The sequence below is a fragment of the Aethalodelphis obliquidens genome, unplaced genomic scaffold, assembly GCF_003676395.1.
Source record: "Aethalodelphis obliquidens isolate GAN/ISIS:26980383/991018 unplaced genomic scaffold, ASM367639v1 scaffold11, whole genome shotgun sequence".
NCBI classification, from domain to species: domain Eukaryota; kingdom Metazoa; phylum Chordata; class Mammalia; order Artiodactyla; family Delphinidae; genus Aethalodelphis; species Aethalodelphis obliquidens.
This window is the reverse complement of record NW_020837955.1, coordinates 37,572,820-37,594,622: the sequence shown is the minus strand read 5'-3', so window position 1 is coordinate 37,594,622 and position 21,803 is coordinate 37,572,820. Positions and strand designations below refer to the sequence as shown.

General features: G+C 48.8%; 1 protein-coding gene across 4 annotated transcripts in view; it reads left to right on the top strand.

The window, feature by feature from the left end:
* Window positions 1-11,022: 11,022 nt before the first annotated feature.
* CPXM2 (carboxypeptidase X, M14 family member 2) overlaps window positions 11,023-21,803 on the top strand; it is a 148,719-nt gene continuing 137,938 nt past the window's right edge. Inside the window, exon 1 of one of the 4 annotated variants that reach the window (XM_027112862.1) lies at window positions 11,023-11,632. In XM_027112862.1, the coding sequence (XP_026968663.1) occupies window positions 11,332-11,632 (301 nt within the window). In that variant the 5' untranslated portion in view covers window positions 11,023-11,331. The remainder of the gene's footprint in view (window positions 11,633-21,803) is intronic. The other 3 variants (XM_027112863.1, XM_027112864.1, XM_027112865.1) reach the window with 3 other exon arrangements.

Here is a 21,803-nt window from a genome sequence, read left to right as displayed (position 1 = left end):
CAGGAAAGTGATTCAGTTATACCTACATATATATATGTAGGTATATACATTCTTTTTCAGATTCTTTTCCATTCTGGTTTATTACAGGATATTGAATATAGTTCCTGCGCTATACAGTAGGACCTTGTTGTTTATGTATTTTATATATATATAGAGTTTGTATCTGTTAATCCCAAACTCCTAGTTTATCCCTCCCCCTCTTTTACCTCTTTAACCATAATTTTGTTTTCTATGCCTGTGAGTCTGTTTCTGTTTTGTAAATAAGTTCATTTGTATCATATTTTAGATTCCACATATAAGTGATATCATATGATATTTGTCTTTCTCTGTCTGACTTCAGTTAGTATGATAATCTCTAGGTCCGTCCATGTTGCTGAAAATGGCATTATTTCCTCCTTTTTATGGCTGAGTAATATTCCATTGTATATGTATGAGGGAGCACTGTTACCCCCATTTTGCAGATGAGGACATCGAGGCACAGCTGCTGAGTGACTGAGTCAGACTCTGAACTCCAGCAGCTGATCCAGGGTCCCCTCTCTCAGTCACCGAACCAGCCTGTCTCTTACTGACTCAAGCATCAGAGCAATCAGAAAAGAGTGACAAAGTGTGCTGGGTGCCATGAAGGAAAAGAAGGATGCAGAGCCAGGAAATGAGGAGAGCAGGGTAAGGCCTGAATGAAATAGAATTTTCCAGAAAAGGCTCTCTGAGCGAGTGACATTTAAACTGAGACCTGAAGGCTGAAAGGTATTTCATTTATGTAACTATAACTGCAAAGTTTTCATTTGAAAAAGAAAATCTTGTATGTTGATTTCAATTGTTGTGCTATTTTTATTTCACTTCATAAGTCTCATGGATTTTTTTCTCCAAAGAGGGAGCTAAGAGCTGCGTTAGCTGAAGTGGGGCAAACTCAGGAATCTCCTCTAACTGGGTGGGAATTGACAGGAGAAGGACGGGTCCTGGCCAGGCTAACCCACGCCAGAGACTGAAAATCTCCTATCTTTGTCAGGCTATGGCCGTGTCTGGCAAACCTTGTTTAATTTGGATCTCTGGGGTGTTTAAAAAATTAATTGGCTTGGTTCTGGCTTTTCCTCCTTTCCTCTTTTGAGAACAAGATCCCTTGTAAAATGTAAAGTGGCCGGGGCAGCTGGGGAGCAGTCTCTGCACGTTGCAAAGCCCCCTCCCCCAGCCTGAGGTGGGGGGCAGGCACCCTGGTCTCTGTTCTTGTGGGAGTAGCAGGGTCTTCCTCCTCACACTGTGCACCCATCCCTAGGAGGGCTTCACCCATGTCAGGGGACGACCTGAGGACTGGGTGATGATAAATGTGGCAGGTGATGATAAAGGATAGGCAGGTACCCCGGGTCCCAGGCTGCGCTGGAAGGCCAGACGAGTCACTTGGAGGCAAATGCAGTCTGGGTGATGTGGACTTTGAAAGTCAATTTCAATGCATGACTGTTTATTGAGCACCTACTGTGTGCCAGGCATTGGGATAGGTGCTGAAGGGGACCCAGAGAGAAATCAGGCTTTGGACGCTGCTAAGTTCTTTTCATGCAGCCATGCAGCTAGCGTGTTCCGGACACCTTCTGCGTGTGGGAGAGAAGCCAAGTGCTTTCTGTGCCCTCTCCTTTGGAGGAACTCACTGGGCAGTGGGGAACTCACAATGCCCTGAGGGTCGTGGGAGCCATGTGCAGGGTGCTGTGGGAGCCTGGGGGGTGGAGAGAAGACCTGCAGTCAGGGAGGGCTTCCCCAGGGGGGCGCCTTGAAGTACAAGTGGGAGTTTGCCAGGAAAGGAAGGACCAGAGAGCATCCAGGTACTGGCCACAGTGTGTGCAAATTGGGGGTGGTAGTGATGTTGGCAGGGGGAGCCAGGAAAGAGTGAAGGCCATGGTGTGGGGTCTCCTTTCTCCATTAGGCAGTGATGAGCACGCACCTTGCTCTGCCAGGACGAGATAATCACAAGAGCAGCAGCTCACCTTCACTGAGCATCTACTATGTGCCAAGCTTTCGGCTAAGCAGTTGCAGGCATCTCATTATTAAAGTCTCACCACAATTCTCTATTAGGTCAGGAGGGTTTCTCCCCCTTTGCAGATGCATAACTGAGACTAGGATGGTGCAGTCAGCCCCTGCTCCAGGCTGACAGCTAGTGAGGGGTAGAGTCAGGGTGAGGGAGGACCTCAGGCCCATGTTGGTCTGACTCTGATGGGCTACCTATCTGTGCCCCGGTCTGCAGGTCCTCAGATGGGCCTCTCCTGGATCAGTAATTGTGTGGAGGTTGTTTATACATTAAAATACGAAATTTAAGCACTTCAATTATTGAACAGCCCTCACTCCTACCTCTGGGACGGAGGATGGAAACAGTAAACAGACAGGCTTTCTGCTTTATCCACTGGAGTTTGGTAGTTTGGGTTTAAAAATGATTTAAGAATTTTATCCAGGTTGTTACAGTGGTTGCAATTTGGGTTGGACACACAAAGCATCGGATTTTCAACCTTCTTAGAAGTAGAAATGGATTCTTAGCTACAGACTTTGTAACTGGATGTGACGGCTTACCCTCCTTTCCATGTGGAGGAGAAAATGTGCTCAGGGGAAGGGAAAGGAAGTGTTTGCTGCTCCCAGAGCTCCCCATCCTTTATGCCTGAGCCCTTCTAAAGCACTCTGCCTTTCAGCATGTGAATTACAACTTGGAGCAAATCATCAGTGATACCCAGGTGCGAAGGAAAGACCCAAGACTTAAAAAAATTGTTTCCTGATTGTACCCCGAAGAGTAGATGTAATTAAATTGAATTAAAAAAATACTATGCCCTGCTTTTGATATATGCCTAGTGTTGTGATCTAAATCAGGTTATTGTAGCTTGAGAACAGGGACCTACTTTTCTTACGGTACAGGGGTATTTATATAATATAGTCCCTAAATGGCAAAAGGGCATATTACAAATGCTTTTAATATACTGCATTTGCTTACCTATTCCTACATCTGTTACTTCCTAAAAGTCATCCGAAAGTTATGGAAGAATAAAAGTTAATTGGCGTTACCAAATCATTAATTTGGGTTGACTCTAGAAGGCAGTGCCACAAAATTGATCGGTTTATTCAATTCAGTGGAAAAGAAGAGAGTAAGTTAAGCTGGTTGACCAAAGTCTTCTGTGAGCAAATGGCAATGTAGATATCGTTTCTGTGGTTTGATCCCGCATTAATGTAATATTCTCTGTTGGCAGAAGCATTTTAGCGGGAAAAAATGCTTCTCAGCTACATTTTTCTTTTTCATTGGGTTCATAATCTTTAACGTTTTGTCTTAGACAAATAACGAGCACAGGTGTGGTGGGCATGAGTTCTTTAGGAATGCATCAGGGAACATGAGTCTGCCTTCCAGATGGAGGTCACCTGCCCCCATGCCCACCAGCAATGCTGGAGGGGAGGTCATATAACCCCACATCATCACCGACCCTTGACACTATCCAGCTTTCTCCTTTCTGTGCAGCTAATAGTTGCTAGTTGGTACCTCATCATTTCTAGTTCTCTGATTGTAATGACGTTGAGCATCTCTTTATACATCGTTAGTCTTTTGAGTTTTCTCTTCTGTGAGTAGCCTGTTCAGATCCTTTGCCCATTTTTCTACTGGGGCTTTTCTTCCTTATATATCATGGGTATTGATTTTTTGTCAGATTTAAACATTGCGGGTATTGGCTCTCAATATGTTATCTGTCTGTTCATGTTGTCCAGGGTGCCCTTTGTGGAATGTAAATCCTTTATCTCAATATAAGCAACTTTGCCAATTATTTTGCCTTATGGTTTGTACTTTTGAGGTTTTATTTCAGAAGTTTTCCCCATCTCTAGGTCACAAAGGTATTTTCCTATATTTTCTTCTATTATCTTCATGGTTTTGCTTTTCACATTTAGCTCTTTAATCCATTTGGAGTTTACCTTTTTGAGTGGTCTTAGGTAAGGATCCAGTTTTAGCTTTCCCCCATATGGAAAGCCAGATTTCCCAATGCCACAGAGTGAAAATTCTACCTTGCTTCATAACATTCTCACATTGTGTATCGTTCCCATTACACGTAAGTCTGTGTCTAAGCTCTCTCATTTGTTATGTTTGTCTGTGGTCTGTTTTTGTGCCAGTACCATGATTTCTATTTCTTTTTTCCCCCCTTTTTTCAACTGTGACTTTGGGATGTGTCTTAATACCTAGTTGGACAAGTTAAGGCTATCTTAGCTATTTCAGGACTTTTTTCTTTCCATACGTATTTTAGAATAACTGTATTGAATTTCTCAAAAATCCAACTAGATTTTTTATTGTATAGAATTTACTTATATTTACAGTTAATTGATTTATAGATTAATATGTAGGGGTGAGAATTGAATCTTTATGATACTAAGTTATCCATGAAAGAGCATGGAATTCTATCTTGTCATTTGGTCAGGACATCATCTAAGTTCTTAACTAAAATTTCAGAGTTGCCTCCTTACAGGTCTTCTGTATTCTTGGTTAGATAAATTCCGAAGTATTGATAGTTGCAGCCATAATTAGCTACTACTGTGAATTTATCTTATCTTGTGTTATATTGTCTGATCCGTTATCACTGGTTTTTACTCATCAACCTATCTTGCAAAAACTATGTCTTATTTTGCCTGATGATTCTGCTGGTCTTTCCTGGATAAATGATCAGATGATTAATCTTTAATAATAAAGATTTTTTCTCTTTCCTTCTTAAATTTACACTTTTTTATCCTTTTTTCCCCTATATCATTGGCCACAACTTCCAGGACCCTGTGAAACAATAACAGTGATGGTGGACACCTGGCCTTGAATCCAGTCTTAAAGGGAATGCACCTAAATTTGATTCTATTAATTATAATGTTTGTTATAGATTTTTGGTACATAACCTTTATCAGGATAAGAAAGTTCCCTTTTATTTGTAGTTTGCTAAGAGTTTCTTTCCTAATTAGGTGTTGAATATTAAGAAATGCTTTTCAGATTCAGATAATGCATGGACAATTCATTGATTCAGATAATCAGACAATTTCTGTCTTTTGGTCCATTGCTGTGATGAACTACATAGATAGGGTTTCTCCTGTTGAGCCAACCTTGTATTCCTAAAACAAGGCTAGCTTTCTTATACTGTATTAAAAAAGAAGCTGTTGGGTTCAGTTAGCTAACACTTGACTCAGGATTTCTTTGCATCTGTTTTCATAGTAAAATGAGCTCATTATATTATTTTCATATAGTTCCATCCTGTGGTTTTAGAATCAGGATTACAGTAGCCACATAAAATGATCTAAGCAGCTTTCACTCTTGTTCTGTTTCCTAGAATAAAACTGTTATGAGATGGGAATTTTGGCCTTTTAAAAAGTTTGGTAAATTCACTTCTAAAACCACTGGAACTTCTTTACAAAGACTGGCCGACTCCCATTTTAATTTCTTTACTATTGTTGGTCTCTTTGGGTTCTCTCTTGTGGTGTCAACTTTGGCATTTTATATTTTTCCTAGGAATTTATTAGATTTTCAAATTTATTACGCTTATAATACCTTCTTGTTATATTTTTGGTCTCTATTCTATGAAGCTCAGTATCTTCTGTGATGTGGACAGATCAGGGATTTCTCCTGCAGAAACTGCAGTACAACACCTGGTTTTGGGTTTGGTTGCATGAGAATAAGCTATAGGAGTGGGTGGTCTTTTCCATTTCTGAGGCCTCCCTGAGTTTGTGGACTGTTTCAGAGAGCCCTGTACCCTGACAGTGGGAGAGAAAGGGGAAGGCCTGAGCTTCAGACCTTTGAAAACTTTTCTTCTGATCTGGGCTAGAGTGCGGCAGCCCCATGTGTTGGTGGTGGGCTGGGGGGACAGGAAAGAACCTTCCTAGACTTTGTGTCCTGGTTTCTCACACTGAGTTCCTTTTCATGCAAACAGTGATTCCACAGAGATGAACGCTCCTTCTCTTTTAGGTTTCATGCATTAAGTGACCCCAGAAACAGCTCCAGAATTTCCACTGTGAGGAATTTAGATCCTAAGCAATCCCACTGGAAGAAGGGGCTAGAGATTTGCTGGCAGCTAAAGCCACCCCCAAGAACCCCTCAGGACTAGCACTGGGTGGGCCTGTGCCTAAGTGCATCTGGGGCCCTGTGATGGGTCAGAGACTAGTGGGAACAGGCTTAGACCTGCAGGAAGTCGTTACTGCCCATCGGCCTGCAGAACAGGAGCTGAGGAGGGGGGCTTCAGGGCAGCACAAAGATGCAGCCAACAGTAGGACCCCTGAGGCCAAAGTAGGGAGGGACATGGAAGGGTTGGGGGAAGGAGTAGTACCCAGATCTCTCTCCCCCACCCCCCATCTCCTACTGACACCTTTTATTGACCATAACCAATCAGAAACCAGAGGGCAAGGATGTTCATTCCACAAGGGTCAGCTTTTAGGATGCAGACGACCGAGGGGGATAGAGATGGGCATGGATACATGGAGAGGAATCAGCACAAAGGTTAGATGTGATCATACCTGCAAATTGTCCTGTACATAGTAGGTGACCAAGGAATGCTGTATCTCCAGGAATACTGGGCAGCCTCTGACTAATCTGAGTTCAATGTCTCCCCAAGTGTCTGTTGGTATGATTTCTTAACAGTTTCGACAAGAGCATCTTATTGTTTACAAATGGAATATCTCAAGCCAAAGCAAGTTTCCTCAGGTCAAACTAAAAATGAAATCACAGAGCAGAGGCAATACTGAGGAGAGAAAATGAGCTGCAGGGGTACGGGACCCATGAACGAAGAATGAAACTTATCAAAAGATGCCAAATCTATAGAGTCTAGGGGTGAGAGCAAACATGTTGAAAATTAAATATGAAATGGGTGATTACGTAGTAATGAGACTGAGGACATTACAAAGGACCCTGCCATTTAAACTACCACATCTCAACAGAGTGATGAACGGGAAAAACCCTCCAGCTTCGTAATTATAATCATCGTTGCCATAACAACTTAGTATCTGTCTTTGTGAGCAGCTATCTCGAGACTATATTTTTAGCAATGACTGTGCCTGAACGTGTATTTTTCTTTATATAGCAGCTAATTTTTCAAATTACCGATTTAAAAAAAAATCCATTTTCATTCTCTCTGAGTGTAAACGTCTCAGGGATAATTAGGGAAATGAGCAAGTGTGAAAGTTCGTTATGAAAAATGCTATAAAAGTATTGATGTCCTGACAACATTTGTTTCAACAGAATGTTCCCGGGACCTGTACACTCTATTGTTCCTTGTCAAGCAGCTTAACATAAATCTTCTCTGTGGGGCTCATAAATATTTGAAAAATTATTAGCTCTGTGAGGTGTTTGAGGATTTTTTGACAAGTACAGATTTGCTGGGGAACGGAAATTGGCTTAGCAGAATCCTGAGTCTCAGGAATGGATGAATGAATGAACACTGGCTCACCTTGCTTAACAGAAATGCACATAAACAGATTCCCAACTGAAGCAAACCATGAGTTGACTTAAAAACAAAACAAAACAAAACACCATTTGAAGAACTCAGAAACCAGAGGGGATTCTGAGCTGCCATTCTGGTTTCCAAATTTGCCCCAGCTACCACACCCAGCTGGAGTGGTTGCTTTCATAGCTTGGCAAATATCCAAGATTAGTTAGCACTTTACTGAGCTCCACTTACACTATTGGGAGATGAAAACAGCTGTTTGTTAGGGTCCTAGACTTAAGTTAAATAAATACATTATTAGGTTGAGAACAAAAAGGTCTCAGAAAAAAGCACTCTCTGCTGCTGCCATGAAAGCCCCTTACTCATGATTAGTCATGCGACAATGACTTACTGAGAATTTTCCATCTTTCTTGTACTCTATTGTGTCTGTGGAGGATGTGAAATTAGCAGATTATAATAATTACCAGTTTATAAAGATTTTATAGACACTGAGCAAGGGGCAGTGAAGGGTATTGTTGCTGGTTGGTGCACTGGGGGAACTAAGTTTGGGTGGGTGCGTGAGCCTGAGTCCTATGCAGAGGGGTTGGACTTATGTGAGATGCGTAAGCACTTTAGGTTTTTCAATAGGCAAGCAACATTATACATGGGTGCTTCAGGGAGAAAGCTGGTAGCTTCCCATGTGGGGTGGACAGCAAGTCACAGAGGTCAGAAGCAGAGACACCTGCCAAGCAAGTGTCCCAGTAATCTGACGCGAGGCTCTGAGCAATGGACCAGGATACTGCCAGTGGGAATGGAGGAAGAGGTGAGTTAAAGAAGATGTGCCACAAGAAGCAACAGGATTCAGAGACGTGTCAGCAGTCTTAGAAGGTAAAGCATAAATGGGGCAAAGTCTTCATCTGGGAAACTGAAGAATGAAGGAATCCTCCCTGGCAGATAAGCTGGGGTGGAGAAGCAGGATGCGGCTTGGTGAACAAAGGAATGAGGCCAGCTTGGCCAACCCCTCTTCCTAAACTTCGTGAACTCTGGCTGTGCCCTGCAAATTTCCAGGCGAGCAGCCCCAGAGATGGAGAATCAGAGGGAGACAAAGGCAGCTCCAGGGACCGTGCAGCGGGTTGCCACATGGGCATCGGTGCCAATTCTTGTTCTGTTTGTTCTGTTAATTATGTGCCTGTCCACGGAAAACAAACAAGCAAAAGCAATAACACAGAGAACAGTGATTAGTGGGATTCATTTCCTGATTCGAGGGATGTGCTGAGAATCACGTTTGAGTGGGACATTCTCTGTTCATTTACCAGACGCTGCAGAGGAGGTGTATGTTATTTTAGTTACCTAAGAGGTGACAGGAAAGCAACACGTTTTCAAAACTTGTGGGTTTGGGGCCATCAAGACTCAGGCTGCCTGACTTTAACGATTGGATAAAGGCAGGAGAGAAGGATTTAGTCTGACCGCCACTAGTTTGCTTTGTGTCCTTGGGTGAGTCTGGGCCTCAGTCTCCTCCCCCGTAAAATGGGAGGGAGAAGGTTCATCTCAAACTTTAACTGTATCAGAATTATGTGAGGAGCTTCTAGACGTGCCAGCACCCAATCCCACCCCTCAGGAGATCCTGTAGGTCTGGGGTGGGCCCTGGACATCTGCGTGTTTAGCAAGCTCTGGGGTCTCTGGTGGAGGCAGTGCAGGGAGCAGCCCTGCCTGGATGGAGGACTCCAGTGACCCTCTCGCTCGCGCTTTGCACGGTTGGATCTTCTGGGTGTGTCACTTGCTGCTTTTTGGCCACTGAAGCCCCGTGTGCACTTACTTTGTTGTCTGGAGTGCCTGGCTTCAGATAAAAGAGCCCCTGTGAGTGAGCCCCGGGGGATATATCCTGGAAGAGGGTGGGAAGGCATCCAGAGGGGGTCAGGGACCAGCCCAGCCCAGGCCTACTTGGAGAGTAGAGGGAAGGGAAGGGGGCCTTCCTCTTCTCTCACTCTGGAGACCTCTGCGGGCTCTGGGTTCCAGCATGTCCTGGGAAGTGGACAACCAAGTCCAAGGCCTCCTGGCCCTTGGGGATAGGGCAGGGCCCTGCCTCAGCCTGCCCCCCTTCCCCCCCCCCATCCATTCTGCTTTGGCCTGAGGTCTGGGAGCCCAGGAAACCTGCCCTAAAGGATGGCCTGGTTAATTGGTCTGTGTGGGGATAATGAGAGAAAACCAGATGGCAAATAGGGGAGGCCAGAGACAGGGGATGGCCCAAGCCTGCTCACTGTGTGGGCTCAGAAGTGTGACTCCAGGGAAATGGGGAGGCCTTGCCTGAGTGCCCAGACCCAACTCAGTGGCACCCTGGAATGGTAAGGTCCACAGGGACTGGGAAGGTGATAGCCCAACCGCGAGTTGAGGGTCAGTCTGTCCCTGGGGTCAGCAGAAAGGTTCCCCAAAGATATTTCTACCTGAATCCTGGGAATCCATGAACCGGTTCGCTTACATGGCAAAATGGCCTTTGCAGATGTGATGGAGGTCACCACCTTACGAGAAGGGGATTATCCTGAATTATTTGGGTGGGTCCATCCGATCCAGGAGTAGAGAATTTTCCCCAGCTGGGAAAAGGGAAGATTTGGCAGAAGGGGAGAGATTTGAAGCCACTGGAGGGACCCAACATGCCAGCGCTGGCTCTGTGATGTAGAGGCCACATACAGGACCAGAGAGAGGCTGCCGGCAACGCCTCATGGCCAGCAGGAGAAGGAACACAGCAGCACCTGGGAGTGAAGACGGGCCAGTCTGATGGCCGGCCAGTAAGGAGGACCTCAAGGCTACCACCTCCGGGAACTCACCTCAGCCAACACCTGTGTGAGCCTGGAAGATTCTTCCCCAGAGGCCCCACCGGGGAATGCAGCCTGGTGATCGAAGCCTGGACTTTAGCCTGGTGACCCCCCGCTCAGACTTCTAGCCTGCAGACCTGTACCATAATAAGTATGTGTTGCTTTAAACCACTAAATTTGTCGTAATCTGTTATAGCAGCAGTAGAAAACCAATGCAGGCCCCATTTCCCCAACATCCCAGCCTGAAAGATGAACAGAGAGTTTTCCAAGAACATAAGCTACTTTTTCAAAACGTAGCGTGAGCTCCCTGCCCTGAAGACAGGAACCTGCTCATCCGATGAACGAAATGCGCCCTGTGACCACCAGGACGTCAGCCGGAGGATGACTCCTCTTCTCTCCTCACCCAACAGGGTCACTTCTCAGTCAGGAGCAGGGCTCCGCCCCCCCCTCCCCGACACTTTACTCCTCAGAGCCCTGGGGACCTGGGTTCCTCATTCATAGTTCCTGAAATAGGATCATGGTCAGGTTGAGGAAAGGTCTGTCTGGCCGGTGGGGAACCCGTGTCTGTTGTGGAGCCAGGGACGGGGTAGGGGTCAGGAGAGCTGGAGACTAGGCTTCGGGCTCTAATTTGCTTTAGGACCTTGGGCCGATCCTTTCTCATCGTGGGTCACGGTTCCCCAACCCGTAAAACGGCTCGAGGTTCCTTCTAGATGGAAACTCCTTCGAGTCTCTGGGGAAGCAGGCGCCCAGCTCTGGCCGGCTTCGGGAGTGCGGGCAAAGGGGGAGGTTTGGAGACAGTAGATGGGGTGGAGGGGGCTCTCGACACCCGGCTCCAAGGGCCCGCCACCGCGGGGTCGGCCGGAAGGGGAGGGAGGAGGGAAGGGCGGGGCCGGCCCCCCTGCGCCCGCCCCGCGTCTGGGCGCGCCCCTGCCCGCCCCGGCCCGGCCCAGCCCAACCCAGCCCAGCCCAGCCCAGCCCGGAGAGCGGGTCACACGCGCCGCCGGCCGGCCGCCTCCGCGTCCTGTGCGCCCCGCTGTTGAGGCCGGCGCCCCTGCCCTGCGCCGCTGTCCGCGCCCGCCGCCCGCCCGGCGCTCCCGGCGACCGTGACCCTGCCCCGGGCGCGGGGAGGAACGGGCATGGCCCGCCGGGGGACAGCCGCGCTGGCGCTGGCTCTCGCGCTGCTGGCGGTGGCCCTGGCCGGGGCCGCGGCCCAGGGCGCAGCCGTCGAGGACCCCGACTACTACGTGCAAGAGATTTGGAGCCGGGAGCCTTACTACGCGCGCCTGGAGCCCGAGCCCTTCTCGCCGCCGCTGCCCGCGGGGCCCAGCGAGGAGGAGCGGAAGCTGCGCGCGTCCGAGCCCAGGGCGCCCAAGAAGGCGACCAAGCCCAAGAAAGCTCCCAAGAGGGAGAAGTTGGCTCCGGAGACGCCTCCGCCAGGTAAGTAACTTTCTGCGCTGCGCGGCCCGAGGGGGCGCCCGTGGCTGTGCGCCTGTCCCAGCGGTGGCCCGCCGGGTCTGAGGCGACCGCTGGCTTCGCAGTCCGTGTGTCTGGGATGAGAGACCGGTGAACCTCCCCATCGCTGCCCCCCACCCCCTTCCTAGGCACTGCACTGCGCATCCCGCGGGCCCCTCCGAGCGCCCTGGAACTTAAACCTGACCGGCGGTCCCCTGTCAGGTAGAGACAGACTGTGCAGTTGGGAAGCTGCCTGGGGAGCTGGTCCCAATGCCCCCAAGTTTGAAATTTCCTGGGCAAAGGATCTTTCTGCCGGACACGTCTTCCTACTCTGCCTACTTTTTCAGTCTTCTCCCAGGGCGTTTTCTTGAGAGTGAATTTCCTACTTGGCCATGTGACTAGTTGGTCTGTTTTGGGAGAGCTCAGCGGTGGACCTTTCCCCAGGCAGGGTCCCCTCTCGGCCCCCTCCCTCCTGCTTTCTGTGGGTCCCTTGAATCCTCTGTCCAGTAGGGGCAGGATGGCAGAGCCTCTGTCGGGGAGCCTTGGGCTGCAGCTGGACTCCTGTGCCAGAAGAGGGATTAGGGAAGCCCAGTGGCGCCTGAAGCCGGCCGTCTCTCCCAGCCTTCTCAGTTGCATCCCCACTTTCTGCCTGCCCCGTCTTGGGGAAATGACTTCCATTTAGTTTCTTACACTCCTTGAGAAGGGGGACTTTCTCTTCATTGTCCCAAATGTTCTTTGCTGAAATTGCAGAGGGCTGCAGTCCTAGTATTTAAAGATTGAGGCATGAGGCAGGATTGTGGCCAAATTCTCCGGCCTTGTAACGGCCTTCCTTGAAAGGAGATACATGCCAGTGGCACCATTACACAGCTCCTGGCATGAAAGGCATCACCTTTGTTTGGTTAAACTGTTCACAAGAGATAGCAGCGAGGCAGTGGGGAAGGAGTGGAGATGGCGGCCCAGAACTCTTGAGTGTGTGGGCCCATCTCAGCAGCTCCTTCGCACTTACCTGGAGGGGGAGTCCTGCCATATTTCAGTCTGTGGGCGACTCTGTACATCTGCAGGCAGTTCTGTGAGTTGTGTAACAGGAATAGGAGTTGGGAAAAGACACTCATATTTGTAGACCATCTGCTGCGACTTTATTAGGAGATTTACGGGCAGCCGTCTCATTCATTCTTTCAGGGGCCCTGAGGGGTGGGTATTCTTGTGACTTGACAGATGAGGAAACTGAGGCTCTGACCACGTAGGCAAGCTGCTTAGGGTCACTCGCTGGTGTGGGAGATTTGAAAGCCCCTCTCCTGTGCTTTTAACTCAAGACCTTTTTTGTTTGGTAGTTTGAATCAAGCTGGCATGTGTTTTTGTTTTTTTAGTATCTGCTACGTGGTTAGCACAGCGCTGGGCGTGGTTGGGAGAGGTGGGTGGGAGACACATTTGTTAGGTTCTGGTATTTACTAGGGGGACGGCAAGGGGAGCATGGAAGAAGCCGCAGACTGAGAGTGTGAGGACTGCACTTAACGCCCGGGTCTGGGGCTCAGCGCTCAGCTTCCCGGACCTCAGCATCTCTATCTGCCCAAGACGACTAGTGCCTGCTACCTTACTTGTCAGCTGTTTGATGAGCTTTTCAACAAAAGCTTGCAGTGTGTCACCTCCTGGTTGTGCTAGCCCTTCTGTGAGTTCTTCATAATTCCGCAGGTCCTTACGGAGAACCTTTCCAACATCAGATGCTGGGTGAGGTCCTGGGGGGAGGGGAGTGCAAGACAGCCCCGGCCCCGCCCTCCTGGAAAGCACCAAAGTTGGCGGCTTGGAGAAGGTTATTGCAGGTGTGTTGAGGGCTGCATTGCTGATTCCCCAAAATAAAAACAGGGCCCTGGAAATTCCAGAGACTCAGCTTCTGGAGAGCTGCCTCCAGGCCTCCTGCCTGGAGTGTGTGTTTCTAATAAATTGTGTGGGGCTTTTCAGAGCTCCCCGACTCTGACAAACAAAGTGTGACCTTGGTCAAATACTTTCAAGTCTGTTCTCCCCATCCCGCCTTTTATGGCACTTGACCACTGGAACCCTTTATCCTGGACCCCAAGTGGGGGAGCTTGGTTAAGACTGACTTTGATTAGGGGGGTCAGTGATAGTTTGTGCAGTTAAAGTGCAGTAAGAGGAGATGATTTTGCCCCCCTTAAGGGGTGGCTTGATATATGTACTGCTCGTGATATAATAGAAGCATTCGTTTCTGTTTGCTGTGAACTTCTGGACTGGGTAGATGGTGCCCGCTACCTACCAGGCACTGTCTAGACACTGAGGTGGGAGTGAGAGGTAAGATTTAGAGAAGAAAAAGAAAGTGAAAGCATATGTAACTACTCATTGAAAAGTCTGTCATGCGCTTTGTCTTTGCAGATGATGAAGTATTTTCCAGATAGCCGGTATCTTGCATAAGGGCTGGGCTCAAGGGAAGATGGAAGGCAGACGTTCTGTGCGTCAGGGTCTAGGAGGGAGTCTTGTCTGAATCCCATAGGGAGGTATACTTAAGGAGCCAAGGGCATTGGGGATTTGATCTTGGTGTGAGTTTGACTTGCCCCTTGACTGTTCTTTCATGCTACCACAGAAATGTGCAATGGATGTCATGGGCTGACATTCTCCTGGAAGTGGCTTGGACAGCTGAATCCTTTGGTTAATTGAGAGCACTGCATTCTTCCACGAGTGGCTGACAGATTCCGGAGAAGTAGAGCCCTGATGTGCTGAATAGAGTGAAATCTTAAATTTTTTTTAAAGTTTTTATTTGGAAGTAATTATAGACTCACAGGAAATTGCAGAAATAGTGCAGAGAGATCCTGTATACCAGGGGTCCCCAGTACTGGTCTGTGGCCTGTTAGGAACCAGGTGGCATAGCAGGAGGTGAGTGGCGGGCGATCGAGTGAAGCTCCATCTGTATTTACAGCCGCTCCCCATCGCTCACATTACCGCCTGAGCTCCGCCTCCTGTCAGATCAGCGGCGGCGTTAGATTCTCTTAGGAGCGCGAACCCTGCTGTGAACTGCGCATGCGAGGGACCTAGGTTGCGCGCTCCTTATGAGAATCTAACACCTGATGATCTGAGGTGGAGCTGAGGCGGTGATGCTAGCGCTGGGGAGCGGCTGCAAATACAGATCGTCATTAGCAGAGACGTTTGACTGCACAGAGACCATAATAAATCAATTGCTTGCAGACTCATATCAAAACCCTATCAGTGAGTGGCTAGTGAAAACAAGCTCAGGGCTCCCGCTGATTCTGCATTATGGTGAGTTGTATAATTATTTCATTATATATTACAAGGTTATAATAATAGAAGTAAAATGCACAATAAATGTAATGTGCTTGAATCATCCCAAAACCATCCCCCTACCCGCCGTCTGTGGAAGAGTTGTCTTCCATGAAACTGGTCCCTGATGCCAAAAAGGTTGGGGGCCGCTGCTGTATACTCTTTCTCCAGCTTCCCCCAATGATAACATCTTTTAGAACTACGGTACAGGATTTCTTAACCTTGGCAGTATTGACATTTTGGGGCCAATTGTGTGTGTGTGTGTGTGTGTGTGCACGTGCGTGTGTCTCAGGGCGAAGGCTGTCTTGTGCATTGTAGGATGTTTAGTAGCATCCCTGGCCTTGACACACTAGATGCTGGTAGCGCCCTCCCCCAAGTTGTGACAACTAAAAATGTCTCTAGACATTGTCACCTGTCACCAGTGGGTTGAGAATCACTGCTCTATACAATGTCAAAGTAGGAAATTGACATTGGTACAATACTTTTAACTTTTAGGTTACCTTCCCTGGTTTTCACATGCACTCATTGTGTGTGTGTGTGTGTGTGTGTGTGTGTGTGTGGTTCTCTGCATTGTCTCACATCTATGGATTCATGGAACCATCACCACCATCAGGATACAGAACTGTGAAATCCTTTTCTGTGGTGGACTGGGACTCAATATCATAAAATTTCTGAGGCCCTCATTGTGAACATCAGTAACTCCCAGAATTTTAGAACTTCAAGGAACCTAAGTGTTCATTGCATGCAAGTTCTTGTTTATTGCAAGATTCCGACAGTGGGCTGCTCGGTGTTAAAAAATGATTGAAGAAGACAATTTAGGTGATATAAACTTTTTTTTAACACTTTCATGAAATGGACAGTCTCCTTGTGGAGAATGGCAAAATGGGGCGGAAGGCAGGAAGCTTTTATAGGACAAAGAATAAAGAACAAGGAAGGAGAACATAGAAAATATCTGGTTGGCTGGGGTGTCACAGTCCACTTTGTTTGGGGTGAGAAGACCCAGGGTTGGCTTGGCGTTGGGGAACTGGCTAACTATTTCTGACTAAGGTTGTTAGGAACAGGAAGCTTATCTAAGTTTTGTTTCCTGATGCGGCACCCCGGGTAAGAGCAACTCCATCTTGGGCCTGGAAGTTTACTTTTTTAAAAAAATTATTTCTTTTATTTTTGGCAGTGTTGGGTCTTTGTTGCCACACCTGGGTTTTTCTCTAGTTGTGGCGAGCGGGGGCCACTCTTTGCCACAGTGCGCGGGCCTCTCACTGCAGTGGCCTCTCCTGCTGTGGAGCATGGGCTCCAGAGCGCAGCCTTAGCAGTTGTGGTGCACGGGCTTAGCTGCTCTACGGCACGTGGGATCCTCCCGGACCAGGGCTCGAATCCGTGTCACCTGCATTGGCAGGCGAATTCCCAACCACTGCGCCACCAGGGAAGCCCCTGGAAGTTTACTTCAACGCCAGTCTTGGCTCACACGTTTCTACTGACGGGCGCACACCACCTTGCGAGGTTGCTTATCCATTGGATAAATAGTACTGATTGCTAGCATGTTCTTCTTCACAGGGACCTGGCAAGCTGCTTCTCTCTAATTCCATTTATTCAGCTGTTTCTAGCCAAATTCAATATTTTCTAGATCCCTGCAGTTGGAATGCTTTGAGGTCCAAAGAGTGAGTCTCCTGGCCCCAGTTTTCATCATCCCAGGGTGAAGAGTGAGATGACGGACCACATTCTGGGCGTGGGAGTGGATTTGGGGTGTACTTCTCATGTCATCTCCAAATTGATGGACTTGGTTTGGAGCCATACCCTTTGTAGAGAAAAAAATGGAACAGAGAAGTAAACCACAGTTATATAACTGATTTGCCTTTTCCCTCCCAAGTGGTAGGAAGAAACAACCAAGTTAATAAACAAGACTCTTAATAGGTGATTTGAAGATGTTTTGTTCTCCCCCCTCCACTGGGTTAGAAGTAGCCTTTAACTTCTGGGTTCCTGCTTGTTTATTGCTTTCTTCAAGGACTGGGAGCATGTACCTCTGTTGGAATACACGCGTGCCTGCATTGCATCCATGGTTTTGGTCCACGGTCTTGAGTCCGTGGAATTCGCAGAGTGGGCAGCGATCCATGTTTGTTCGTATGTCTGTGCCCAGTACTGGAGAGTTTGCACTTTGTACTGTGTTGCCCCGGCTTGGGGGGGAGGGGGGGCGGGCGGGCAGCGATAATCAAAGAGTTGTTATTTGAGCATATTTGGTTATAAACAAAGCCCTTTCTGTTAAGCGCTGCCAGCTAGTTGCTGGAAAGAGCTTCACTTCTAAGCTTTTGCTGCAACACTCTTCAGGGCGTCTTGCAAGGTTTGGCCTTCAGATGGAAATGTCTTCTGCCGGGCAAAGCTGGAGTGTGAGGATTAGATGAATGTGTTTGTAAATATTTCACTATATACTTTAAAAGCAATCACAAGGCTATCAGCACGCCTAAACAAATAACAAGAAATCTTTATATCATGGTATTATATGTTCTCTTGAAGAGTTAAATCCAAAGTGTTTGGTCCAACTCCCTACAAAATTCCTAGGGAAAGGACTTTTTATAAAAAAGGTCTTCTCACATACATCAGCAAGCAGCTTTCTAAGACACCACCTCTGTTTCCAAAACGCTTTCCAAAGTCAGCTATTCGCGCTGGCACATCTCCTCTCGACTGTGCCCGTGGTTCCAGAAACCAGGGTTTGTGCGTGGATAATGAAGGGCCAGACACTTGCGTGTTTGGGGAAGCTGGGTTGGATGCTGTGGTTCTTGAAAATAGCCACCGCGTTTCCTGCGTGCCCCGGGCATCCCTGGCTGCCAGACCTCACGGTGGGTGGTGGCTTCAGTCCCGTGGCAACAGCAGCCCGGGCCCTGGAACCTGGCCACGCCACGCGGCATGCGGGATCTTAGTTCCTGACCCCGTGCGCCCTGCAGTGGAAGCGTGGAGTCTTAACCACTGGACTGCCAGGGAAGTCCCTTGGAACCTGGATTTTTGAGGTGGGGGTCTCCGCTGGATGTCTGAGGTGGCCAGGGAGCCTGAGCTCTCAGGCTTTGCACCTCCAGCAATGGCTCTGCCTTCTGTGGCCTTCTGAGGTCCCTGCCCCCATCACTGCTTTTCTGGGATCATGAAACCCATAAAACTGGGGTGGCTTTTGATGGCTACGGGAAGGGCTAGTGTTCGTAACTGGCTGGGATCCCGTCGACGACTGATCTGGGTATCGTAGGATGGTCAGAGCCACACAAGACACCTTCAAATGTTCATTTAAGACTTTTCATTTAAGACTCTAGATTTTTATGGAATACTTGATCCATGAGAGGCACATGGAAGGGTTTGGCATAGTTTTTCAGGATTCAGAGAGATTCAAAGTCTGGCTCTGCCACTCATGGGCACGTATGACATCTTCACGCCTCGAATTCCTCACTGTGATGGGGGAAAAATAATGATAATAAGCTTCCCAAGGTGGTGTGAGGTTAGAAGGTCGATGCACAGCCTCGCAGTCTTTCGAGGGACAGGTCAGAGGCAGCTCCTACCCAGTGTCCTCAGGTCCCCCAGCTACGTTGAGTCCTGATGGGTCCCGCTTAGCAGTGCAGCCCGGGTTATTGGCGTTTCCTTCGCTGAGTCTCACTCCCTCCACTTCTTCATTTGTGCTTCATGAAATCACCTCTCACGTTCGCTCCAGCCTCCAAGGCCTTGTCTCAGGCTGGTTCCAGGCAGAACCCAAACAGAGACCAGCAAGTCCCAGCAGTGCCCCCTGCAGGGCTGGCACACCCCACCTGCTGTGGTTACCGGGGTATCTCTTTAAAGGCTAAAGGCTTCTTGCTTGGTTGCAGGTCAGGAAGGTGACTGCTGCTGCACAGAGGCTGGGCGTGGCTCTCCCTTCTGCCCTGGGGACCCTGGTGGAGGCCAAGTCTTCTGCACGAGACCAAGGTCTTTCTTCTGCACAGGAGGCCAGCCCAGAGGAGGACACGGTCTGATCAGCTAGTTTCCCAGGGAAGACACAGCCAAGCAGGAGCAGGGGAGGGCTTTTGACTGATTGATGGATGGACTGATGGATCGATTGACTTTGATCCAGCCCTGCTAAAAAACTACTTAGAAAACTGCACTGGTGCTTCCATCTCCAGCCCAGACCATTCAGGTCACTGATTTACGGAAGCAGGCACGTCCTTCAGCCACTCAGCCCCTTTTTTTCAGGCTTCACCCGATCCCTGGGAAACCTCCTTCTGCCAGGAGCTTGACGGTCTCAGATTTGGGAACTCGATAAGGACACAGGCTGTCCCCTCCCTGGTTCATGATCCTTTTCTTGCTAACACACACAGGGAGCGCGAGTTTCTGTTTTTTTTTTTTTTTTTTTTTTTTGCTGCTCTGCACAGCCTGTGGGATCTTAGTTCCCCGACCAGGGATCAAACCCACGCCACCTACAGTGGAAACCTGGAGTCTTAACCACTGGACCGCCAGGGAAGTCCCGGGAGCACAGGTTTCTAATTGCTTTTGTTTCGGCTTTTCACGTTCGCCTGCAAGGTCCTCCTTGGTCCCATGGTGTTTGAGAAAAGCGGAATTATTGTCTGTCCCGGTGCCGCGAGGCTGCCTCTCTGGGGAGCTCCCGAGAACCTGCAGTGGCTTGGTTTCTCGCATCCTTCCTCCTCACGCGGGTTCCTTCACAGGAGCCAGGCAAGGAGCTTAGGGCGGGGCTGCGTCCTTCACAAGAGGGAGCGCAGGTGCCATAGGGCTGGAATTTCTTGGGAAAATGCACATATGCAGCCAAGAATTTTGTCGGATTCTGGGGTTGCTACTGTAAGCTCCTAGTATAGAGAGGGGAAAAAATAGTCTCCTGTCAATCAAGGAGTGTGATATTCATCCCCGGGGACCAGAATAGAACGCGTGGCCTGCATCGGCAATTCAGTTTGCTACTTTTAAGGAACTCAGTTTCGTCACGCAGCCCAGATGGAGATGTTGATTTGGTCCCGGTTCCTTCTCTGTGCATTATTTCCACTTCACTCTTTCTGTCATCCGTACAGACCATATGCTGCCTTTCTTGCTGTACGAGAAGAAGGGGCAGGGAAGGGCCTAGGCCTGGCGTCAGGCTCCTGCTCTGCTGCTCCTGTCTGTCAGTGACCTCGGGTGGGTCTCTTCTCCTCTGGGCCTCCGTGTCCCCCTCTGTAGAATAATGTTCGTAGCAAGCTTCCTGCCCTCGACGGGTATTTGCCAAGATGGAATGTTTTCATCTATGTGAAAATGCCGTGTAAATTGTGCCCCACGTGTTGGCTGTTACTCTTCCAGCACCTGGGACGGTGCTTTGTGACGGTCGGGACTTGGGACTAGCAGGAAGGGTGAGAAGGTGGAGGCTGTCTTTTATTCAGAGGTCACTGCAGGTCAGGCACGGCCCTCAGTGCTTTGATGTATGTCATCTCTTTCCTCTCCGTAACTTCCACCGAGGCAGGTACCATGTCTCCTTATTTCACTGATGAGGGGAATTAGCATAGGAGGGGTGAGGTGGGTCCCCCGAGGCCACACATGGTCGGTGCAGTGGCAGAACCTGGCCGCCTGGGGCTGGAACCAGATTTGTAGGTACATGTCCTGGAAGTGCGTCTTCCCTAGAGAAGGTGGCAGGTGCCCTGCCTGTTTTCTCGGTCCCTTTGCCACTCCCTGCAGGGAATCTGTTCCCCACATGTTGGTCTCAGGGGTGATAGCACATCTGCCTCACATCTGGGCCATTATTGGATTCCCAGAGCTGAGTACGGGGCGTGGGTCCAGCCCAGGGGAGTGAGGCTGAGGGTGTGCGTGGGGCTGTGTCCTCTGACCCTGTCTCCCATGCTGCCCGTGGAGGCCCCGTAGAGGTTGCCCAGGCAGAGGGAAGGCCTGCAGTGAATGGCCGGCTTCCAGGGAGGGGTTGGATGGCTTTTTCCTCTCATGTTTCGTAAAACTTTTTCTTCCCTTAACATATTATCTTTCTGCCAAATCAGACGCTTGATTCTCAAAAGTTGTGGCACCCAATTTTCCAAACAATCAAGATTTTTACAGACCCTCGATCAGGCTCTTTCAGAAGAAGTCATCTTCGGAGGTCACCGGGCTGGCATTCCTACCCACAAAAACGGGACAGATGCCGAGGTGACGTTAGGCTGATGTCATCAGCTGCACTCAGGTTGGCGGTCTTCCTCCTCTGGCCTTTCTGAATGTTTTGGTTTATTGATTTCCTTGACCCGAGGAGGACATTTAATTTTGTGATTTTTTTTTTAGCTTACATGAAAAATGAAAGATATGCCCAGCAGATATCACCCAAGAATATGATAGAGAGGGGATTGCCTGTGGCTGGGCCCAGTGCACCCTTGAATTTTTTGAGGATTTAAGGTTTTCTTGATAAAGATCTTTTTTTTTTTTTAGTGACTCTAGAACTATCTGAAATGATTTCATTAATTGGCACAATCCACTAGATGTTTTTGGTATTTCAACTTGCTTTTTAAAATCCAAACTAAGTATCTTTCTCCATAGACCTTCCCTTCCTCTTGTTGTTGTCTCATTGGTCACCCACTGACTCACGGTCATTCATGATCAGTTGTTCCTCAAAGACTTAACCAGACTCTGGAGGGAGAGCAATGAGCAAAACCAGACACAGTTCCTGCCCCCGTGAACAGAACAACATATTTACACGTGTTTGATAATGCTACGCAGGACGGGTGTGCAGAGCCATAGTGGGGGCTGCTGACACCACACCCAGGTCCTCGCTTCCCACTGGCACACCCATCCCACAGCTGCTGGGGCTTGGCTGTGATGGCTCACAGCTGCTCCCCTCTCTGGAGCGTGATCCTTGGAAGGAGACAACTCCCACCACCCCACACACACCCCTCCCCCACAGTCTGTAGCCAGAGGCAAACCAGCA